The 25,184-nt window shown below is 43.2% G+C and overlaps 1 protein-coding gene across 2 annotated transcripts in view; it reads right to left on the bottom strand.

Annotated features, from left to right (window-relative positions):
- Positions 1–25,184, bottom strand: part of tmem266 (transmembrane protein 266) — a 155,739-nt gene that overhangs the window by 52,519 nt on the left and 78,036 nt on the right. For both annotated transcript variants that reach the window (XM_043680377.1, XM_043680378.1), the window contains exon 3: positions 12,779–12,967. In XM_043680377.1, coding sequence (XP_043536312.1) covers positions 12,779–12,967 — 189 coding nt within the window. The remainder of the gene's footprint in view (positions 1–12,778; positions 12,968–25,184) is intronic.

Here is a 25,184-nt window from a genome sequence, read left to right as displayed (position 1 = left end):
AGCCAGGGCTAGTGCATCACAGAGGCCGGTATCCTGTGATCAAGTCACCCTTTATTTGCATATGAAGCCAGCTCTCAGAGTGAACTGAACCTCTGACATTCCTCTTTATATCTGTCAGCCAGGGCTCCCTGATTGGACCAGATTAATAGCCCCATTCAGTGAACTCATATTCTATGAGGTCTACCTGGCTGACATTCTTACATGATTTGGAGATGCCGGTGTTGGACTGGGGTGTACAAAGTTAAAAATCACACAACATCAGGTTATAGTCCAACAGGTTTAATTGGAAGCACACTAACTTTCGGAGCGACGCTCCTTCATCAGGTGATAAGGAGCGTCGCTCCGAAAGCTAGTGTGCTTCCAATTAAACCTGTTGGACTATAACCTGGTGTTGTGTGATTTTTAATGACATTCTTACAATCACTGCAGTAATGCTGCTACTTTGGAGCTCGACGGCCTGGGTTCAAATCCCACCTGCTCCAGTTGTAATAACATCTCTGAAGAAGTTGGTAAGAATATGCTTGAAATTTTGAAAAACATAAGAATAGATAAGGCCCCTGGGCCAGATGGGATATACCCAAGGTTTCTATGGAAAGTGAGTGAAGAGATTGCTGTGCCTTTGGCGATGATCTTTGTATCCTCACTGTCCACTGAAGTAGTACCAGATGATTGGAGGGTGGCAAATGTTATTCCCTTGTTCAAGAAAGAGAATAAGGATAACCCTGGGAATTAGAGACCAATCAGTCTTAAGTCAGTGCTGAGCAAATTATTGGAGAGGATTCTGAGAGACAGGATTTATGATTATTTGGAAAAGCATAGCTTGATTAGAAATAGTCACCATGGCTTTGTGAGAGGCAGGTCATGCCTCGCAAGCCTCATTGAATTCTTTGAGGATGTGATAAAACACTTTGATGAAGATAGAGCAATGGATGTGGTGTATATGGATTTTAGCAAGGTGTTTGATAAGGTTCCCCATGGTAGGCTCATTCAGAAAGTAAGGAAGCATGGGATACAGGGAAATTTGAAAGTCTGGATACATAATTGGCTGGCCCATAGAAGACAGAGGGTAGTGATAGATGGAAAGTACTCTGTCTGGAGCTCGGTGGCCAGTGGTGTTCCACAGAAATCTGTTCTGGGACCACTGCTCTTTGTGATTTTTATAAATGACTTGGATGAGGAAGTGGGAGGGTGCGTTAGTAAGTTTGCCGATGGCACGAAGGTTGGTGAAGTTGCGGATAGTGTGGAGGACTGTTGTAGGTTGCAATGGGACATTGACAGGATGCAGAGCTGGGCTGAGAAGCGGCTGATGGAGTTCAACCTGAGAAAGTGTGAAGTGATTTATTTTGAAAGGTCGAATGTGAATGCAGAATACAGGGTTGAAGGCAGGATTCTTGGCAGTGTGGAGAAACAGAGGGATCTTAGGGTTCACATCCATAGATCCCTGAAAGTTTCCACCCAAGTTGATAGGATTGATAAGGCGGTGTATGGTGTGTTGGCTTTCATTAGTAGGGGATTGAGTTTAAAAGCTGCGAGGTTATGTTGCAGCTCTATAAAGCCCTGGTTCGACCACAGTTGGAATATTGTGTTCAGTTCTGGTCACCTCATTATAGTAAGGATGTGGAAACTTTGGAGAGGGTGCAGAGGAGATTTACCAGGATGCTGCCTGGACTGGAGGGCATGTCTTATGAAGAAAGGTTGGGGGAGATAAGGCTTTTTCATTTGAGAGAAGAAGGATGAGAGGTGACTTGATTGGGGTGTACAAGATGATGAGAGACATAGGTTGAGTGGATAGCCAGAGACTTTTTCCCAGGACAGAAATGACTATCATAAGGGGGTATAATTTTAAGGTGATTGCAGGAATATTTAAGGGAGATGACAGAAGTAGGTTATTTACACAGAGAGTGGTGGGTGCCTGGAATGTACTGCCAGCAGTGGTGGAAGAGTCAGATACATTTGGTACATTTAAGCGATTTTTGGATAGGCACATTGATGATAGTAAAATATAGGTTAGTTTGATTTTAGAGCAGGATAAAATGTTGACAAAGCATCGAGGACCAAAGAGCCTGTACTGTGCTGTACTGTTCTATATTCTATGTTCTAAAAGTGGTCAATTTTGTATCCACATTGCTACTATCCCTTTTATTCCATGACCTATCACTTTCCTTGCAAGTCTATTATATGGCACAGTACTGTATGTCTTTTGAAAATTCATGTACATCGCATCAACAGCACTGCTCTCATCAACTCTCTCGGTTACCTGTTCAAAAACCTCCAGCAAGTTAGTTCAACATGATTTTCCCTTAACAAATCCATGCTGACTATTCTGAATTACCTTACATTTTCCATGTGATTACTTTTCTGGTGTGCATCTGTCCAATGCGGGCTGAAATTCAAGATCACTGCATCCATATAGTTTGATGTGGAAATGTGTGATGACAGACAGAACTGTTCTGAGCCTCACTAGAGTTAGGACTGGATTTCAGTGTAGGCCTCAAGCAATGAAATATTGTATTCACTTATTTCATCTGTTGCTTTTCCCAATATCCTCATTTAACACCATATCTTAATGATCATAGGAATCTTGCACTAAAACAAGGAGCATCAGGTAGGACTCAGTAACAAACAAAATAGGATCTCAGTGGAAAACCAAATGTGTCCTAGTTTTCTGGTAATACCTCGGAGCTCATTTTCAGCCTGTGGCATGTGAATGGTGCCATCTTTAAGATGGGTAGAATCATAGAAACCCTACAGTTTAGAAACAGGTCATTAGACCCATTGATGTTGACACAGACCCTCTGTACAGCATCCACCAGACCCTCCTCTTTCCCTGTATACCTGCATTTCTCATGGCTAACCCACTTAGCCCTCACATCCAAGGGCAATACGGTCAATTTAGCAAGGCCAATCCACCTGACCTGTACATCTTTGGACTGTAAGAGAAGCCAGAGCACCCACGCAGACACGGGGAGAATGTGCAAACTCCAACAAACAGACGCCCGAGCCTGGAATCAAACCCAGGTCCCTAGAACTGTGAGGCAGCAGTGCTAACCACTAAGCCATCATGCTGCCCAGCATCATTAAGAGTGGCAATGCCATTTTTAATATAGGCAGCTGTAGTGACATTGTACTGCAACATACAAATGTTCATTGCTTCACCCAGTTGTGGTGCTGCCCAGAGTGGCAGAGACCAATAGATATTTGACATACAAGGGATTCAAAGTGGTCGGCAGGAAGGTGCAGTTGACGATACAATCTGATCCGCCATGATCTTATTGAATGGCAGAGCAAACCAGAGGGGCTGAATGGCATGCTGCATTGCTGATTTGAAGGGCCTTCCAAGTGGGCTGAGCATTTGGGAGGGTGTAGTGAAGGTTGATACAAGTGGATCTGGGGCTTTAAGTTATGATGAAATCAGAACTTGCTTCTGCTGAACCTTTGAACAGTCACGATTGAAGCCATTAAGTTGTTGAGCGATCCAGATGATGCAGTTGCAACGTGTCTCGCCCATGCTATGAAATGGAAGGTGTAAGTTTATAATTAGCTCACCTCAAATGTAGGAATCTATGTATGAATTTGATGTGCAGTCTAAACAGCGGAGTCTGAGACAACTTAACTCTTTCTAAATGAGTTGGATAGATATCAGGGAATGGGGCAGGAATGACGTTGATAATCAAATACTTTCGGTGATACAAATAATCCAGTGGAGGGATGTTTAAAGGAGCTGAAAATGTGTTGCTGGAAAAGCGCAGCAGGTCAGGCAGCATCCAGGGAACAGGAGAATTGACGTTTCGGGCATAAGCCCTTCTTCAGGAATGCCCGAAAACTCGATTCTCCTGTTCCCTGGATGCTGCCTGACCTGCTGCGCTTTTCCAGCAACACATTTTCAGCTCTGATCTCCAGCATCTGCAGACCTCACTTTCTCCTCAAGGATGTTTAAAGGACACAGCTGAGCAGTCCAAAGGGTAGAGCTTAACAAATAGAGAAGCTCCTTGAATGGATTTACTATCCAAACTGGCAAGCCCTGGTTCAACACTAACTTGCATTTTGTTTAAACATTTAACATTGTGAAACATCCCAATATGTTAAACAGGAGGACTATCAACAAAATTTTACACTGAGCCACATAATGAGACTTTAAAAGTTGAAGAAGTGTCTCCAAAGTGGTGGGCTTGAGAGGAGGAGAGAGAGATAGAGAGGATGCTATTTCATAAGGTGATGTCTAGGTGGGGGTTAGCTGCCTTACTTGGCTGGACAGCTGGTTTGTGATACAATATGTTACCACAGCATGGATTCAACAGCCTGAGGTTACCATGAAGGACTCTCCCTTCACCCAAAGCATGGTGATCGTCTTTCTGTCCAGGAGCAAGCAGGTGGGATTGTTTAGTTTGGGATTATGGTCGGCTTCGATTGGTCAGGCTGAAGAGTCTGTTTCCGTGCTGTATGACTGTCTAAGAGAACAGTTCTATGGTGCTGTAAGAGAATGGTGACTTTACCTTTGTCTGGTGAACTAGGCATCAAAACACTTAGATTTTATTGTAAATCTATAGTCAAGTACAAACATCAGCTTCCACTTTACACTTCTGGAATGCAACACCACACTGAGAATGAAGTCAGCTATTTCTTTTTAAATTGACTCCTCAGCAAATCAATAAAAACAACAGCAGTAAGAAGCCAGCTCATCCCAACCCTGTTAACCCACATTTCCCATGGCTAATCCATCTAGCCTGCACATCCCCGGACACCACAGGCAAATTAGCATGGCTAATCCACCTGACCTACACGTCTTTGGATTGCGGGACGAAATTGGAGTACCTGGAGGAAACCCATGCAGACGTAGGGAGAATGTGCAAACTCTACATGGACAGTTGCCTGAGGTTAGAATCGAATCCAGATCCCTGGTGCTGTAAGGCAGCAGTGTTAACCCCTGAGCCACCATGCCACCCACATTATATTCCATCTGTCAGGTTTTTGCCCACTCACTTAATCTGTCTATATCCCTCTATGGATTCTTTGTGCCATCCTCACCATCTATTGTTGTGTTGTCCACAAATCTAGTGCCATTCTTAACCAGTGAACCCAGACCCCATGAGATCCACCTAGAGCTTTGTTTCAGCTTAGGTAACTGCTAGAGGCATTTGGCACCAGCAATGATGACTTGCACTTACATTAGTCCTCCCTGCCTGTAATGTGCCTCAAGGTGTTTGCCAGGAGCACAATCAGTCGAGGTTTCACAATGAACAGGCCAATCATTTGGTCACTTCAGCAACCATGCTGAGGTGTGGGGGACCCCATTTGACAACCCCAGAGTGAACATGAGGCATTGGGTAGAGGGGCGGGAGTGGTGAAGTGTGCTGAAGGAGGAGAGGGCTTGAATGCTCTGGAAGATGAGATCAAAATCCATTATGGTCGATGGTTCCATTTCATGAGACATTGGGAAAGCACAGGGGTGAGCTGTTGTGAGATAACTCCATAGAGGCTGATATCCTGTCACCAAGTTATGCTTTATTGACACATGGATGGTACATGGACTCTAACCAGTGTGATGATGCTGCTCCTTTAACAAGCTAATGCTGTCCTTGGATTTTTTTCCCAGAGAAGTTGTAGAAGACACAGACTCTGAAAAGTTTAAGTTCAATAGGTTTTAGGGCCAGTTTGATTATAGCTAACAAACTCAGAAAAAAGGCTTTCAAGTTAAAAAAAACTTGTGTAATGAAAGGGAAGTGGCCAGTTCTCCCAGCTCAGCTTTTCTCTGGTTTGGTTTGGTTTTGGGCAGTCTGGCTATTCACTAAAAGCAGTCAGGCAGTTTTGAAACTGCTGGACCCAAAGAAGCAGGTCCATGCTGATCCTCCTCTCTCTCTGAAATCTCTCCCGTAAGACCCTGGGTTTGATTTTACCTTTTGTACCAAGAGTTCTTTATGAGGATTGTCACAAGTATCTGGAACAGCATCATTAAGTTGGGACGATCTGTTGAGTTTTCGGATGGGTTAAGTTATTTGGTATTCTGTTCTCTTTTGCTTGTATTTCATCTGGTAATCTTGTAAATAAATTGTTTTGTTTAAATCTAAGTAGTTTGACCAGCTGCATCCCTCCTGGAATATCCATATTACACCAGCTGAAACAACTAGCAAAGTTAGGGTCTGGGCTACTTTCTTGAAATGTTTTTAGGGGCTATGGCCTGGTCCATAACACCAACTAGCTCAGTCCAGTCACTGCAGTTGCAACGCAGCAGGATGACCTGTTGCACCCTAGAAAACGCAGTAGCCAATTCTGCACATAGCAAGAACCCACAGACATGAAATCTGGTTATGAACAAATCATCTCCTTTAATGATATTGTGTGAGGGATACATGTTGGATGGACTGATTGTGATACATTCAATGTACTGATGATGTTTCATATGTGACTATGCTACATTCAACACATTGAGTGTATTGTTCACAATGCCAGACAGAACACCAACGCCTATTGAGTGCTCCAGAAAACAGGGAAAAGGGGAGAAATCAGGAGGATTAAAAATAAGCAACCAATTATTCAATACTGAAGATGCCTGCGGCCATTAATTCTGCAGTTGTGGACTGGACAGAGAAAATGAAAAACCACCCAAGCAACACACCATCACAATTTTCAAGCTATTAAATCAAATCCTGAAAGAAGTGAATTAAGTGGAGGTGCCTGAGCTCCTGCTGCAATAAGCATTCCCTGCAGTAGACGGGAGTGCGTGACCTGTTAGATAGTAAGATGCCCTGTAGGCCTCTCCTGGGTGCTCCTTCAAGATAAGTTACACTGCACACTAATTAAATAAGCAGGAACTGCTGCCTGCTTCCTCTCTAGTCCCCAGAGAGGCAATACACAGAAAAGGAGCTTTGTATTCTGTGTGTGTATGCGCATATGTGTGTCTCTTCAGCACTCGCAAGATACTCTCTGCCTTTAAACTTCCTACCCTCATGTCTTTTCCACTCCTTTCTATTTCCTTTGAGTAAGGTCTCTTCTATTATCAGTGAAGATAATCATCTTCACTTTTCTCTGTAAGTCATTTCTATTCAGTATATAACAATGAGGCAGCAAGGCAAGCACATTGATTTTTCTGGAATCAGCCTGTCAGTGTTCAACAGTGAGTTGAAATCAGTCTGTAAAACCACGATGTAGGCCTGAGGCAGGGACTGTTATTACTTTTCCTTTTTGCAAACCTGCAAGGAGAAGTCAATTATTGTCTAAACTTCATAAATATTCATACCCTCTGACAATACTTCCCAAGATAATCACACAGCGATACATTGAAGCTTTATACATAGAGACACACAGACAGAACGGGTAACTCACACTGCAAAACACAAACTGTTAGAGTTGCGTATAGCATCATAGTGTTGAATTAGAAACCATACAGTGTAGAAACAGGCCCTACGGCCCTACAAGACCACACCAATCCTCCAAAGAGTAACCCACCCAAACCCATTCCCCTATTACTCTACGTTTACCCCTAACTAATGCATCTAACCTACACATCCCTGAATGTGATGGGCAATTCACCTAACCTGTACATCTTTGGATTGTGGGAGGAAACCCACACAGACACAGGGAGAATGTGCAAACTCCACACAGACAGTCAGCCTAGACTGGAATTGAACCCAGGTCCCTAGTGCTGTGAGACAACAATGCTAACCACTGAGCCACTGTACTGCCCATATTGCAATGAAACAGATCTTTGGTCCAACTCGTCCATGCCGACCAGATATCCTAAATTCACCTAGTTCCATTTGTCAGCATTTGGCCCATATCCCTCTTATCCTTTCCTATTTTTGTATCCATCCAGATACCTTTTAAATGCTGTAATTGTATCAGCCTCCACCACTTCCTCTGGCAGCTCATTCCATCATGCAACACCATCTGTATGTAAAACCTACCCTTTAGGTCTTTTTTTTATATCTTTCCCCTCTTACCCTAAACCTATGCCCCCTTGTTTTGGACTCCCCTACTCTGGGAAAAAGACCTTGGCTATTCATGCTATCCATGTCTCTCATGATTTTATAAGGCCACCCCTCAGCCTCCGACACACCAGGAAAAATGCTCCCACCCTATTCAGCCTCTCCCTATAGCTGAAGGCCAACCCTGGCAACATCCTTGTCAATCCTTTCTGGACCCTTTCAACGTGGTGAGGAGGATAATCCTCCTACCAGATAAAGTGAAGATTAAAGTCTTGCCCAAACATTCATTTTGTACCTGTAACTTTATTTCTATTTCATAGAAATAAAGTTACAGGTGGCACGGTGGCACAGCGGTTAGCACTGCTGCCTCACAGTGCCAGAGACCCGGGTTCAATTCCCGCCTCAGGCGACTGACTGTGTGGAGTTTGCACGTTCTCCCCGTGTCTGTGTGGGTTTCCTCCGGGTGCTCCGGTTTCCTCCCACAGTCCAAAGATGTGCAGGTTAGGTGAATTGGCCATGCTAAATTGCCCGTAGTGTTAGGTAAGGGGTAGATGTAGGAGTATGGGTGGGTTGCGCTTCAGCGGGGCGGTTTGGACTTGTTGGGCCGAAGGGCCTGTTTCCACTCTGTAATTAATCTAATATCGTTCTGAAGATGGGTAATTGGAACCAAAACGTTAACTCTGATTTCTCTCAACACATGCTGCCAGACCTGCTGGGTTTTTCCAGCAATTTCTGTTGTTTCATTTTGTATTGTTGCATTGGATACATGGGACTGCATTATATGTGCTATATTAACCACGTTGTACATATTAGCTGGAGTATGCTATATTTAATAAACTGATGTTGGCTTTCCTTCATATGTACAGCCATTCATAAATGCAGAATATAGTTGAAAAGAGAGTTTTGTTGTTGAGGCTTTTCAACTTACACTCCTCTGGACAAATGTCACATTGCTACTTGAATATTCTGTAAGCGAGCACTCCCAATTTTGGCACTAGTCCCCAGTAAGGTGGGCTTTAATAATTGACAAGGGTGCATTTGCCTTTTATTTTTTCTGTTGCCTATTTGACATCAGCTGATCCATCTGCTTTCATTCCTATTTTGAGACTTTGTAGTGGTTGAGACAACTCAGTGGTTTGCTTGGCCATTTCAGGGGGCAGTTAAGAGTTAGGCTCCTTGCTGTTGGTGTGGAGTCACACGTAGGCCAAGTAAGGACCACAGTTTTTCCTTCCTTAAAGAGCATTAGTGAATCAGATGGGTTTTTAATGACAATTGTTGGAAAAACCCATTTGGCCCACTGATGTCCTTCAGGGAAGGAAACTGCTGACCTTACCCAGTCTGGCCTAGATGTGACTCCAGACCCACAGCAATGTGATTGACTCTTAACTGCCCTCTGGACAATTTGGGATGGGCAATAAATGCTGGCCCAGCCAATGACATCCTCATCCCATCAAAGAATTTAAAAATTGACAACAATTTCACAGTCACCATTAGATTTATGGTTCCAGATTTTTATTGAATTCAAATTTCACCATCTGGATTATGAACCTAGATCCGCACAACATTACTTGTGTCTCTGGATTCCCAAATCTAAAATCACTAGACCATTGCTTACCCAATGAAACCTTTCTGTTTGTCTTTCAAACCTCCAGAATCCATAGTACTTTGACTTTACTTTGAGTTATACCCAGTCTCCAGTCCTTAGTCAAAATAACCTTTGACATTCCGTTGTAACCATTCCTGCCTCTGCCTGGTTGAGGTAGTTGGTTAGCTCACCGAGCTGCTGGGTTATCGTGTAGATGTTTCATTACCGTGCTCAATTCCGGGTCTTCTCTGCAGCAGTTTGTACACTGGGTCTATCTCTATGTGTTTGTTGATGGTCTTTTTGGTTGAAAACCAGGTTTCCAAGAACTCTTCGGCATGTGTCTGGTTAGCTTGTCCTAGAATGGTTACTTTGTCATACTTTGGAAAGTGACACTCAGCCCACCAGACCAGACTCCATAAAAACCAAGCAGAACAGAATGACAGTGCTTCACCCTGATGATGTTACCTAGCGCGGTAATGAAACGTCTGCATGATAAACCAGCAGCTTGGTGAGCTAATCAACTACCTCATCCACAACCCAAGCTCCAGATCTTCACAAAAACCTTAAAAACCTCTTTTGTTCTTGTCTCATTGTCACCTCCTTTTTTGCATTTTACTATTGTCCCTATTAACAATCAACCTCTGCTGCTCTCCATCCAAACACAGACCTCTATATCCATGTTCAGTCCCTCTTGTCTCTCTGGCCCTGAATATTTTCTTAAAAATTGATCATCTTTGACATGTCCTTCTTCTGATGAAAGGTCATTGACCTGAAACTTTAAATCTGACATCATTCCCTCACATAGCTGCTTTCTAACCTATTGAATATTTCCCAGCATTTCCTGGCATCTACCCCACTTAAATAGATGATAACATCATCTGTCTCACCACTATTTGTGGAATCTTGCTGTCTGTGAAACAAAATGACTGTGGGATGAACTTCCGGGGAAGTGCAGGTACACTTAGAACATTTAAAAGACAGTTGGATAAGGAACGTTGGAGCAATATGGGGCAAACACAGGCAGGTGGGACTAGTTTTGTCTGGGATTATAGTTGACACGGACTGGTTGGACCAAAGGGTCTGTTTCTGTGCTGTATGACTCTATGACTCTGACTGTATCTCTGCCTCATTTGCCCACATTATAACAGCAACTTTACTTCAAATTCAGTATCAAATCAATTGGCTGTGAGGAGTTTTGAGAGAGCCTGGGGAGGTGGCGGGTGCTATGTTAATGCAAAATACTTTCCTTTCAACCTGATCACTTGGGACACTTTCTGAAAAGGTTTCACCTGCTTTGACATCTTTGGTAAAAACATGAGCTGCAATAAATTATCGTGCTCTCATCCAATATTCAAGGTAATCAATTGATATTATTTCAATCACTTTTGGTACAAAGTAATTTTGTATTAATCACTTCCAGGCAATGCTCAGTAACTAGCAGAAGGAAGGAAACCTTCATTGGGCTTTGCTGTTCATGGGAAAATTGATTGTCAACGTGGTGGCACCTTGTTAAATATTAATCACAGATGTAATAGTGCAACAACAATTTAAATTGCAATTAATCAAATCATAATTTGTCTCAGAATAATAGCTGGATTACTGCCTGTAGTTTGGAGAATAGAAGTTATCCTCTTTAATTTCAATAAACAGAAGCCAGGGATATCTTCTGAGCTATTTTGCTTTAATGAACATGGGAATTAGGAGTAGAACTACACAGTCCTTGAAGCATCTTTCACTGTTCAATAATGACATGGTGAAGTCACCACAATCTTACCAGACCATAGGGCTGCTCTCCCATTAAAGTGAGATAGACAACTGGTGTTTTTTTAAATTTGATTATTATTATCACATGTACCTAGGTACGGTGAAAAGATCTGTTTTGTGTTTAGTACAGGCAGACCAGACCAAAGTGTATTAGGGTAATAAACAGAGTGAGGAATACAATATTAGGGCAGCATGGTGGCCCACAATGCTAGGGATCCAAGTTCAATCCCAGCTTCGCGTGACTGTCTGTGTGAAGTTTGCACATTCTCCCCGTGTCTGTGCGGGTTTCCTCCGGGTGCTCCGGTTTCCTCCCACAATCCAAAGATGTGCAGGTTAGGTGAATTGGCTATGATAAAATTGCACATAGTGTCCAGGGATGTGTTGGTTAGGTGCATTAGTTAGGGGATGTCTGTGGGATGAACTTCCGGGGAAGTGCAGGTACACTTAGAACATTTAAAAGACATTTGGATAAGGAACGTTGGAGCAATATGGGGCAAACACAGGCAGGTGGGACTAGTTTTGTCTGGGATTATAGTTGACATGGACTGGGCAGCATGGTGGCCCACAATGCTAGGGATCCAAGTTCAATCCCAGCTTCGCGTGACTGTCTGTGTGAAGTTTGCACATTCTCCCCGTGTCTGTGCGGGTTTCCTCCGGGTGCTCCGGTTTCCTCCCACAATCCAAAGATGTGCAGGTTAGGTGAATTGGCTATGATAAAATTGCACATAGTGTCCAGGGATGTGTTGGTTAGGTGCATTAGTTAGGGGCAAATGTAGAGTAGTAGGGGAAATGGGTCTGGGTGGGTTAAGCTTTGGAGCGTCGGTGTGGACTTGTAGGGCTGAATGGCCTGTTTCCACACTGTAGGGTTTCTATTTAAAAAAAGATGGCTGCTGAGGAGGTGCACAGACAGCAACATCAACATTTAAATTTAAAATCTGAGAGGTCCATTCAGAAATCTGATAATAGTGGGGAAGAGGCTGCTCTTGAATTTGTCGGTACACATGTTTACAGTTTTTAATCTCCTACCTGATGGAAGAGATTTGAAGAGATTGGAACCGGGTTTGGGAGGGGTCTTTGATGATATTGGCTGCCTTCCCGAGGCAGGGAAAAGTATAGATGGATGGAAGGTTTACTTGTGTGCTGACTCAACTCACTACAGCTCGGTCGAGGGTCAGGATTAAGAAGGGGGGACCTTTAGGCTAAACTCAGCCAGAGGCATGACTGACCCATGCAAGCTGTGCTCAGAGATAGCTGCATGATGGTGGATTAGTAACCAGGAATAATCAGCACCCTTATTTCATGCAGTCTAAATTATTGCTCCCTTTGAAATTTGGCATTCTTGCATCTGTCCTGATGAAAACAGCATTTCTCTTTCTACCAGCAATACTCAAGTTCTGTTCTACTGAACAACTATAAGTGTTGAGACCAGTAGGAAGATATCAAATTAAAGAGCTTTCTTTTCCCAAAGATAAAAAAAAAGAGCCGAAATATCTGATGACCTGCTCACCTCTCTCTTTGATCGTCGTCATCCATGTTGGAAAGTAGCTGTGACCCGGCCAACGAGAGGTCAAGTGCAGCCAGGGGCAGGTCACGATAGCCGAAGCTGACAAGTTGCACAGGGGCGATGCACTGGCTCTCCTCCTCCACCTGCTGCGAGATGATCTCAAGGTCTGACACAGTCCCTTCCTGACCAAGCCTACCAAAGACAAGATTGCATGTCAACACAGTGCGTGACAAATCCCCACAGTGCTTTACTGGAGCTATAAGCTACCTTTGTTTCAGCCATAAGGATGGATCTCAAAAACAGCCATTATTCAGTGCAGACCATTTCCAGCTTCTGTAAAGTCTTTCATAAAAGCACAAATCACTGGACCCGAAATGTTAACTCTACTTTCTCTGCTCAAATACTGCCAGACCTGCTGAGTCTTTTTCAGGAATTTCTGATTTTGTCTCTGATTTCCAGCACCTGCAGTTCTTTTATTTTTGCAAAATCTTTCATTTATTCACTTGCCTCAGTTGTACAAAAACATTCAGTATTCGGGATGCCACTTTATGATGTTTCCCACAGTGTCAAAAAGGGTTTGCATTTATATAACATCTTTAACATAGTCAGATGACACAGTTAACAGGAGATTTATCAAACAGAGTAAGACACTGGGCCATGTACAGAAGTATTAGTGTCAGTAGTTAAAAGCTGGGTCAAAGAGGCCCATTTTAAGGACTAGGAGAATGTGAGGACTGCAGATGCTGGAGGTCAGAGTCAAGAGTGTGGTGCTGGAAAAGCACAGCAGGTCAGGCAGCATCCAAGGAGCAGGAGAATTGACGTTTTGGGCATAAGCCCTTCTTCAGGACAAGTTTCTGATGAAGGGCTCATTCCCAGAATGTTGATTCTCCTGCTCCTCGGATGCTACCTGATCTGCTGTGCTCTTCCAGCACCACACTCTTGACATTTTGGTAGGTAGTTATTGGGAACTTCCACACTTTAGGACCCAAAGACCAGAGATATAGCTATTAATAGTCAGGTGATGAAAATTGGGAATGACAAATGGAATGTTGTCATTTATTACAGGGGGAATGGAATATAAAAATATGGCTGTTGTACAGGGCATTGCTGAGAACACATCTAGAGTACTGCGTGCAGTTTTTGATCTCATTATTTCAGAAAGAGAATAATTGTATTAGAAACTGTTCAGAAAACGCTCACTTGACTTTTTCCTGAGATGAAGGGTTTAGCTCTTAAGTGAAGGTAGGACTGAATGTATCCATTGGATATTGAAGAATAAGAGGCAATCTCATTGAAACAAGTTAGATCCTGTGAAGACATGACAGGATGGATGCTGAGAGGATGTTTTGCCTTGTGGGAGAGACTAGAACCAAAGGACACAGTATTAAAATAAGGGATCTCCCACTGAAGATGGGATGAGGAGAATATATTTTCGTTTTCCAAGAGAGCAGTGGAGGCTGAGTCATGGAATATTTTTAATGCTGAGATATATGGACTCTGGACTAACAAGGAAGTCAGTAGGTACTGGAGGACAGACAGGAAAGTAAAGTTGAAGGCACAATCTGATCAGGTGTGGTTTATTGAAAGGCAATGCATGCTTGAGGGGCCGAATGGCCTCTTTCCTGTTTCTGATTCATTTGTTAGCATGTAGGAATGTCTATAAGCAAACACGGGTTATAAGTTAGCTCTAGTAATTGGTATGGCTCTCTCCTCTCTGAGGTAGTTGTAGACTCAAGTCTCACTTCAGAGATCTTGTCACAAATTCAAGGCTGACACTCCATGCAGTTCTGAAGGACAGCTGCACAGTTTGAGGGGCTATCTGTCAAATGAAATGCTAAACTGAGTTTATGAAAGATTCCGTGGCACTATTTGAAAACAGAGGAGAGTAATCTCTCCTCCAGTATCATGAGTTAATAATTATCCTTCAATGAACATTGCTGTTAAAAAGATGCAAGTATCTGGTCAGTATCATTTTTATTAATCTTAGGGGACTGGCTGGACCAACATTCATTGTCCATCCCTAAATGTCTTGAGAAGGTGATGGTGAGCTCCTTTCCTGATTCACTGCAGTCCATTTGGTGTCAGTAGACCCACAATGCTGCAGGAAAGGAATCGCAGAAGTTTGACCCAGCAACAATGAAGGAACAGTGATATATTTCCAAGTCAGGGGAAGCTATGGGAAGGAGTGGAGCAGTGGTAATATCACTGGACTAGTAATCCAGAAACCCAGATTGATGTTTTAGGAACATGGGTTCTAACCTCATTGTAGCAGATGATGAAATTTGAATTCAATAAAGGAAAATTTGAATTAAAAGGTTAGCCAAATGGCAACCATGAAATCACTGCTGATTGTCTTGCCAGACCATAGGACTGCTCTCTCTTGAAAGACAACTGGTGGTGGTTTAATTTGAGGCTGACCATACTTCAGGTGAGGGGAGAGGTTGAGAAGGAGAACCCTTCATGGTAAACTCAGCCTGTCTGGCTATTGAATCCATGCTGCTGGCATCAAATTTTATCACAAACCAGCTGACTGAGCCAACTAACCCCCACCTGGGCATTACTGAATGAAATAGCATCCTCTCCACCTCTCTCTCCTCCTCTCAAGCCCACCTCTTTGGAGACACTTATCCTTGAAGGAAATAAATCTGTCAGCTTTACCCAGTCTGTCATACATGTGACACACAGCAATGTGGTTGATTCTTAACTGCTCTCTGGCCTTAGCCAGCCAGTCAATAGACAATTAGGGCTAGGCAATAAATGCTAAGTCAGACAGCAATACCACAACTCAGGAACAAATTTTTAAAAAAACTTAGGATATTGTGTGGCTTGCAGATGTCAGTGTTGCCACATATCTGCTGCCCTTGTCCTTCGAGAGTAGTTGTGGTTGTGGGTTTGGAAGGTGCTGTCTTAGGGGCTTTGCATTGTTGATTTTGAAAGCTAGCTCTACACAAACTGACTGACTCCTGTCTTCTTGCCTGGAAAACAATCTGGGATGAACTGAGGCCCTGAAAGGTGCTTTATACATGCAACTTCCTTCCACTTTTATAAACAATGATACGTGCTCGTGAAATGCACCGTTGCTGCAAAACTTTGAGAATTGCTGGTCTAAACCCTGGAACTGCGACTGTGAAGTCTAGAAGATCTGACTCAATCGCAGTAGCAGATTTGCAGTGCTGTCATGGGTTATAATGGATGACAAGCTGCATAAAAATCAATTACCAACCTGCTACACTCCTGCCTGTCTCTTATTGCTTAAAAGCATTTCCACACTTAGTGAAATATTTAATTATAAAGTTAATCGTTTGGCTCAAGCCGAGATGTACCCAGCAGCTGTTAGGAGCCAGCCCCACCAGCAGGAAGCTGACAGTAGTGGGCAGCTCAGCACTAAGCACAATGTGCAATTTCGACCCTTTCAGCAGTTTAATCCTGCAACTTGCAATTCTGTCTAAATCTTCAGCAGAGTTGGGCAATAGGGGAGCAGAGCTTGTATGGATACCCCACTCTGAACAAGGTACAAGGAAAGAAAAGGCAGTTTACAGCTAACGATGTACTTTTGAAATATGGTCACTGCTGTATGCAGAAAGCACAACAGTTACATTTGTGCACAGTAAATTCCTGGGCAATCTGTTTTGAGTGATGTTCATTGAGGGATAACATTCGCAAGAAAACTAGGGAGGACTCCCTGGCTCTCCTTTAGAATAACCCCCTGGGATCTTTTACACCAACCCAAGAGCGCTGGATTTAAGATCTCAGCCAAAAGACAGCTCTGTCCCACAGCACAGCAGTAGGAAGGTGGTGGTGTAGTGGAAATATCACTCAGTTAAATCATCCAGAAGCCTAGGCTAGGGTCAAGGTTGGTGTTGATCCAAATCCCACCAGGATAGATGGTGAAGTTTGAATTTAACAAAATCCAGAATTAAAAGCTGGTGTAATAGTGACCATGTAATCATTGCTGATGGTTTTAGAAATCCATCTGATTCACTAACATCCTCCAAGGAAAGAAATCTTTCCCTCGTGTAGTTTATGTGTGACTCCAGACCCATAGCAATATGACTCTTCCTGCCCTCTGAAATGGCCATAGCAAACCAGTCAGTTCAAGGGCAATGAATGATTGGCAAAAAAATGCTAACCTTGGGCAGTGATGTCTACTTGCTATGAACAAGTTAGAAATAAACCTCTGCTGGCCTTGACTTCATATTCAGGTCAAAGCAGTGGGACTTGAACCCACAACTTGAGGTGAGTTCCATGTGCCCCTGACCATGTTTGTGCTGTAGCTGACGTGATGTTCCTCTTCTGTTTGCAAATGCTGTGTGTGTGTGTGTGTGTGTGTGTGTGTGTGCTGGCGTGGGGGGTGTCAGGGGACAAAGCGCTATGTAGATCTCAATGATCTGAAGAGGCTCATTTATATTTTCTTTGATAAATTGCAAGAAAGTAATAGGGCTCAAGAGAGAAGCCTGTGCTTGATTTCAATTCCCTGTGGGGTTGTTATAATTTAAATTGCCAATTTTGTGTCTTAATAATGTCTTCTGACAATCAATACATTACATAATCTGTTGCATTCTGTTTGTCTACATGTGCTGCTCAGAAAATTCAAATTGTTAAACAAAATCTTTTGTAAATCTGTCTCTGCTTACTCCAGTCTCCCTCTCCCTGAGTAGCCTGTGCTTTCTTTTCCCATTTAGCCTGTGCTCACACTTACTGATCAGCCAAGGTTCACTATCCTTGAATTGCCCTGTGTTAACTGCTTCTGACTAGCTCAGGCACTCAATAGCATGAGCATCACCAGCTCCCAGATCATCAGCTTCCTGAGGGTTGTCACTGACAATAAATACCACTGGTCCAGCCATATAAATGCCATGGCTATGAGGATATTTCAGAGTCTGAGTACTCTGTGCTGAGGGCTGAATACCCAAAATTTCTCCCCACCTAAACTGCCCAAGTCCAGAACATTCTCCACTTGCCTGGATGGGTGACCCCGATGCCTGGAGGAAGAACACCTCATGGGCATCGCCCTCCTGACCTGCCCATCACTTTTCCCATCTATCTGCTCCACCCTCCCCGACCAATCACCTTCTCCCTCAACTTCATCTACCTATCGCTTTATCAGCTATCTCCCCCCCAACCCCACCCTCCTCCCATTTATCTCTCAGCCCCCCAGCCCACAAGCCTCATTCCTAATGAAGGGCTTATGCCCGAAACGTCGATTCTCCTGCTCCTCAGATGCTGCCTGACATGCTGTGCTTTTCCAGTGCTACATTCTCGACGATGTTGCAACAACAGTCAAGGAACTTGACACCATCCATGACAAGTAGCCTGTTGGATGGGCTTCCATCCACCACCTGATATGATTACTCTCTGGCAGTCCATGGATGTAGTGAGTATCATTTACAAGATGCAGTGTGCTACACCCTTAACACTGCCATTGACAGAAACTCCTAAGCACACAGCCTCCAATAGCTAGAAGGACCAGAGGGTTCTGATGTGATTGAGAGATGGTGCCCCCTTAAACTGATGCCAATCACTACCTTGAGACAGGATGTGATGTATTATTCCCGTGATTCTGAGTCATAAAAGAATAGAAATCATAGAGGTTGAATATGTCTCCGCTATGTTAGATATCATAATATCTATGTTGTCTTATCTTCAAATAAAAATCCCCATAAAATTATTTTTCCAAGCTTTGTAATATAATTGTATGTTTGTGATAAATAAGAATGCAACAGAGGGTAGCAGGTGCATCACATCCAAGTACCCTTCCAAACCACACACCGACATAGATTCAGCTGAGCTCTGGTATTTGCACTGATGATGGGAGTCTAGGACAAAAGGGATGTAGCCTCAAAACAGAGCAAGGTCATTCAAGAGATTGTCAGAAGTCACACGACACCAGGTTGTAGTTCAATAGGATTTATTTGAAATCACAATCTTTCGGAGTGTTGCCCCCTTGTCAGGTAAAATGGCTTCACCTGAGGAAGGAGCAGTGCTCCGAAAGTTTGTGATTTCAAGTAAACCTATTGGACCATAACCTGGTGCGGTGTGACTTCTGACTTTGTCCACCTCAGTTCAACACCAACATCTCTACATCATTCAGGGAGAGAAGTTAACAAGCAACTTCCTGCAAAGAGCAGTGGATGCTGACTCAATTAACCATTCTAAGCCAGTGTTCTGAAAAAGGGTCACTGGACTCAAAACGTTAGCTCTGTTTTCTCTTCACAGATGCTGCTGGGCCTGGTGAGTTTCTCCAGCAATTTCTGATTTTGTATGATTCAAAATCAGCGATGGACAGAGCTTTGTTAGACAATGGATTATGGATGATGGTGGATGCAGTTCAAATACAGATCAGCCAGAATCTCATTGAATGGTAGAAATGTTCCAATTCTTCAAGCTTTCGATCCAACAATGATTGACAGCCTGTGTATCAACAGGCCAAAATTCATCATGCATCCTCTGAAGAACAAACTGAGATGTTGGCAATGTGACTGAATATTTTGTCTAATATTCATTGTCAGGAGGTCTATTCATCGATATTTATTGACCAGCCTGATTTGCCCTGAGACGGTGATGCTGAGACCTCCTTGGATGCAAATTGGTTCAGTGGGGAGCACAGCACATGTATAGACACCCTGGAGATGCATCAGACAGTGAATAGGGCTTCAGAGACCCAACAGGCAGGACAGAAAGCGATTGACCCAACAATAGACCACCTCAGAAGTCAGTTGAGAGTTACCTATAGCGGGTCAGACAGCATCTGAGGAGCAGGAAGGTCAACGTTTTGACCCAAACTGTTGACTTTTCTGCTCCTCGGATGCTGTCTGACTTGCTGTGCTTTTCCAGCTTCACATCTATTGACTCTGACTTCCAGCATCCGCAGTCCTTACTGTCTGAGAGTTAACTACCACTGGTTTCTGTTCAGAGTCAGCAGAGTTTTCAAGATTCTTTCCAATTCTTTAAAGAATGTTAATCAATTTTTATCAACAGGTTTGTGGTTAATGCTCCCGACCTTTTACTTACAGACTTTTTGTTTTAATCAAATTCAAACTGTCAAAACACCACGGAAGGCTGCAACTCACATTCTTCAGACTGTACTGTAACCAATGTACCACCATATCATAGAACATAGAACAACACAGCGCAGAACAGGTCCTTTGGCCCTCGATGTTACGCCAAGCTGTGAACTAATCTAAGCCCATCCTCCTACACTATCCCATCATCATCCATTAGCTTATCCAAGGATTGTTTAAATCTCCCTAAAGTGGCTGAGTTAACTACTTTGGCAGGTAGGACATTCCACGCCCTTACCACTCTCTGCGTAAAGAACCTGCCCCTGACATCTGTCTTAAATCTATCACCCCTCAATTTGTAGCTATGCCCCCTCATACATGCTGACGTCATCATCCTAGGAAAAAGATTTTCATTGTCTACCCTATCTAATCCTCTGATCATCTTATAGGTCTCTATTAAATCCCCTCTTAACCTTCTTCTTTCCAATCAGAACAGACCCAAGTCTCTCAGCCTTTCCTCATAAGACCTTTCCTCCAGACCAGGCAACATCCTGGTAAATCTCCTCTACACCTTTTCCAATGCTTCCATATCCTTCTTGTAATGGGGCGACCAGAACTGTACGCAATATTCCAAGTGCGGCCACACTAGTGTTTTGTATAGTTGCAGCATGACATCACAGCTCTGGAGCTCAATCCCTCTACCATTAAAACCTGACACACCATATGCCTTCTTAACAGCACTATCATCCTGGGTTGCAACTTTCAGTGATCTATGTACATGGACTCCAAGATCCCTCTGCGCATCCACACTATCAAGAATCTTTCCATTGACCCAGTACTCTACCTTCCTGTTATTCTTCCCAAAGTGAATCACCTCACATTTAGCTGCATTGAACTCCATTTGCCACCTTTCAGCCCAATTCTGCAGTTTATCTAAGTCCCTCTGCAACCTGCAACATTTTTCCACACTGTCCACTATTCCACCGACTTTAGTGTCATCTGCAAACTTACTAACCCATCCACCTATGCCTGCGTCTAAGTCATTTATAAAAATGACAAACAGCAGTGGTCCCAAAACAGATCCTGGTGGCGAATATCCTTTGACTTTTGCCCTCTATAACTCAGCAAGATCAACTGGAGCATCACTGCCACTCTGATTGAGATTAGCTAACTTGGGAATTGCATTTAGGACATCCCTAGAACTTCATGGCTCAGTCTCTCACACTGTCGTCCACATTGTCCCACTGAGCCAAAGACAAAACCTTAAAGTGTTTTTTTTAATAATAGTGAGACTGTTCACTCGGCTATTATTAATTAGCTGTAATAATAACGGTAATTATTTTATTATTACTAGTGTGTTTTACTATCAATTATTAGTTCAAAATTATTTAGCTGATAATTGTCCAAGTACAGTAGTTGCTATGTTCTTACTCACCATATGTTCTTTGTACCTGGTTCCTGGAGGTGTGCTAGACACTGCAGATTTTAGTCTATTTGGAAATAATGAGAACACCACGTAAATTGGTCACTGTCTCTAAATGACATCAGCTCCCTTAGCTCTATTTGTTGGAAAAGATGAGAGAGAAAGAGTGGGAGACTGAGTGGAAGAGAGAGAGGGTGCAAGAGAGAGATCGGTTAACAAACAATGTAAGTGTGTGAGAGAAAGAGATGTTTAGAGATTGAGTGAAATATCCAATAGTGAGAACGAGAGCAGGGGTTAATTAGGACAGGAGAGCTTTGAAGGCAATTTAGTGACCCCAATGACACATCAATTGGGATCAGTAACCTCAGCATAGATGGGAAATCAAACCTACAAGCCTCAGCTAATCACATTGAAAACTCATTGATTCTTTCTGGGATGCTTTACACCCCATCTTTATGATTCCCCTGTGATGGAGCATTATCCTTGCTTTTGTCATCTCCAGTGTTGACTATGTCAATGCTCTACTGAATGGTCTGCTGACCTCCATGCTTTTCATAACCTGCAGCTCATCTAAACCTCTGTGGTCCATACCTTACCTATCGCTCCTGTGCTCACTAAGCTGATGGTTCCTGGTCCAGCATCATCAATAGGTTTTAAGTGCTCATCTTGCGTTTAGTTTCATGTGGTCTCTTCCCCTATCTCTATTTCTATAACTTCTTCCTGCCCTTGCAATTCTCCAAGATCTCAACATTCCCACAAATTCTGTTCTTTTGCAGCCATGCCTTCTGCCTTTTGAACCTTGAACCTTCTACACTCCCTTGGGATGTAGGTGCTTATCTCATGAGAACAAGTTGGGCTTTTTCCATTGGACTGGAGAACAATGAGAGGTGATCTCATTGAAGCCTAGCAGATTCTGAAGGGATTTGACAAGGTAGATGGGGAGGGAGATGAAAATGAGGGGACACAGTTTCAGAATAAGTGGTCACCCTTTAAGGATGGAGGACGATGAGGCTCATAACTTTGTGGATTTCACTTTTTCAGAAAGCAATGGAGACTTGGGCGTTGAATTTATTCAAAGCTGAGATTTTTTTGATGGGCAAGGGAATCTAGGGATTTGAAGAGCAAACAGAAAAGTGGAAGGCAGCAGCTTGACTCGATCTTGCTGAACAGCAGTGCAAGCTGTAGGTTGAAGGGCCTACTCCTGCTCCTAAGTCTTACATTCCAGAACTTTATAAAGATGCTTCTTAACAATTTCTCATTGGACCAAGATTCTGGGTGCCGATATCTCTTCATGGCCCCATGTCGAATTTGACTCGATATTTCCTGCGTGCAAAGTGCTTTGGGATGTTCGGCTCTGCTGACGGTGCTACGTAAATGCAGTTTTCTTTTGTTGCCCATTGAGCCGCTGAAGTTTCTCTGTTGTTCTGAACTCAGCACAAAGTCTGCAGCTGGGATTCTGAACATTTAAATTTAGCAATGAGCGAGCAGTTCCTCTGGCTGAGGCAGCCTTCCAAAGATAGCGCCAAATGTTCAGAACCCACGGCCACATTGTACCATCTGTGGCTCCGAATATCCCTTGCTGCGCAGTCCTCACCTCCTGCTTAGTCATGGGACTGTTCCCAGTCTCTAAGATGCCTGTTCCAGCACTGGCCCAGAATTTGGACCAACATCACTAACCAACATCACTAAAAGAAAAACACAGATTGTCTAGTTCTGTATTTAAAAACATAAGAAAAAAATCACATTGCGTGCTCCTCCCTTTGCTTAGATCAAATATTTTCACCTTTACTCCAATTTCCCACACAATTCCCATTCATTAGTGTCCAATAATGTATCGATCTCTGTCTTGCATATAAAAACTGTAAAGTTTCCATAGTCCCACTCTCTCATCAGAGAGAGAGAACCAGTGGTGAGTTTAACCTGAGGGTCAGGTGAAGATAAAGATTGAGAAGGATAAAGATTCATGTCAACCTCAGTCAGTGTGGGAGCTGAATCCACACTTTTGGTATCACTCTACATAGCAAATCAGTCAACTGAGTTCATCGTCTTCCAAGTCTTGAGCATGCTCAATGACGGAGCATCCACGGGGATGGTGAATCCCAAAGATCCATTGACTTATTTCTGCACACCACAGTGTTCAGTGACTGACTATTTATTGTGATTGCACCCTCCTCATCAACCAGGGAAAAAAATCCTACCAACTCAGTTGAAAATTGGATGACCGAGTAGAGGTAATACTGTTTGAATATCTCCATCAAAGGTATTCAAAGCCTGGACGTGAAAAGTCCCTTGATATAAATGCCATTTACTTTCCTAAATATTTTCTATATCTCTACATTGACCTTCCAGTGATTCTGAACAAGGACACACTGCTTTCTCTGAATTCCAGCATTTCTTCTTCCCAACCATTTTTAAAAAATAAGTGACTATACTACAGAGTACTAACACTTTTTTAAATTCATCTTTTTACCGGGAGGATATAGGTGGTTGGGCCAACATTTATTGCCTATTCCTAATTGCCCTGGAGGAGGCAATAGTGAGCTGCTTTTTTTGAACTGCTGCAGTTCATGTAGCAGTTAGGAAGGGAATTCCAGGATTCTGACCCAGTGACGACAAAGGAATAGTGATTATATTTATAAGTCAGGGCTGTGTGTGGCTCAGAGGGGAACTTGGTGGTGTCCCTTGAGTTTGCTGCTCTAGTCTTTCAGGATGGTTGAGATCGCAGGTTTGGAAGATGCCATGGTAAGTCTCTGTAGTGGATCTTGATGGTACACACTGCTGCCTCTGTTTGTCAGAGAGAGGATGGTGTCATGATAGTATTGATCAACTTAGCAACTCAGTGATTTAGATAAATATGCTGGGGGCAACAGGTTCAAATCCCACTAGAATCACAGAGTCTTACAGCATGGAAACAGACCCTTCGGTCCAACTCATTCATACTGACCAGGTTTTCAAACTAAACTAGTCTCATTTGCCTGCGTTTGGCCCATATCCAACTAAATCCTTTCTATCCATGTACCTGTCCAAATATCTTTTAAATGATGTAATTGTACCCATCTCTACCACTTCCTCTGGCAGCCCAATCCATATACACAACCATCCTCTGGTGTGAAAATGTTGCCCTCAACATCCCTTTTAAATCTTTCCCCTCTCAACTTAAACTTATACCCTCTAGCTTTGGACTCCCCTGGAAAAAGATCTTGGCTATTCACCTTATCTAAGCCTCTCTTGATTTTATAAGAACAGAGAAGATGGTAAAAGAGGGGGAGGTGTGGCATTGTTGGTCAAGGACAGTATTACAGTTGCAGAAAGGATGTTAGGGGACTCGTCAACTGAGGTAGTATGGGCTGAAGTTAGAAACAGGAAAGGAGAGGTCATCCTGTTGGGAGTTTTTTATAGGCCTCTAAATAGTTCCAGAGATGTAGAGGAAAAGATAGCAAAGATGATTCTCGATAGGAGTGAGAGAGACAGGGTAGTTGTCATGGGGGACTTCAAATATTGACTGGGAACACTATAGTACGAGTACTATAGATGGGTCAGTTTTTGTCCAGTGTGTGCAGGAGAGCTTCCTGACACAGTATGTAGACAGGCCAACAAGGGGCAAAGCCACATTAAATTTGGTACTGGGTAATGACCTCAGCCAGGTGTTAGACTTGGAAATAGGTGAGTACTTTGATAGCGATCACAATTCTATTATGTTTACTTTAGTGATAGGAGTAGGGATAGGAGTATACCACTGGGCAAGAGTTACAGCTGGGGGAAAGGCAATTATGATATGATTAGGCAAGATTTAGGAAGCATAGGATGGGGAAGGAAACTGCAGGGGATAGGCACATTAGAAATGTGGAGCTTATTCAAGGAAAAGCTCCTGTGTGTCCTAGATAAGTATGTACCTGTCAGGCAGGGAGGTTTACGAAGAGCGCGGGAGCCATGGTTTACGAATCTCTGGTCAAGAGGAAGAAGAAGGCTTATGTTAGGATGAGAT

This window comes from Chiloscyllium plagiosum, chromosome 40 (assembly GCF_004010195.1).
Source record: "Chiloscyllium plagiosum isolate BGI_BamShark_2017 chromosome 40, ASM401019v2, whole genome shotgun sequence".
In the NCBI taxonomy this organism is placed as follows: Eukaryota; Metazoa; Chordata; class Chondrichthyes; order Orectolobiformes; family Hemiscylliidae; genus Chiloscyllium; species Chiloscyllium plagiosum.
This window is presented reverse-complemented; position numbering and strand designations above follow the sequence as displayed.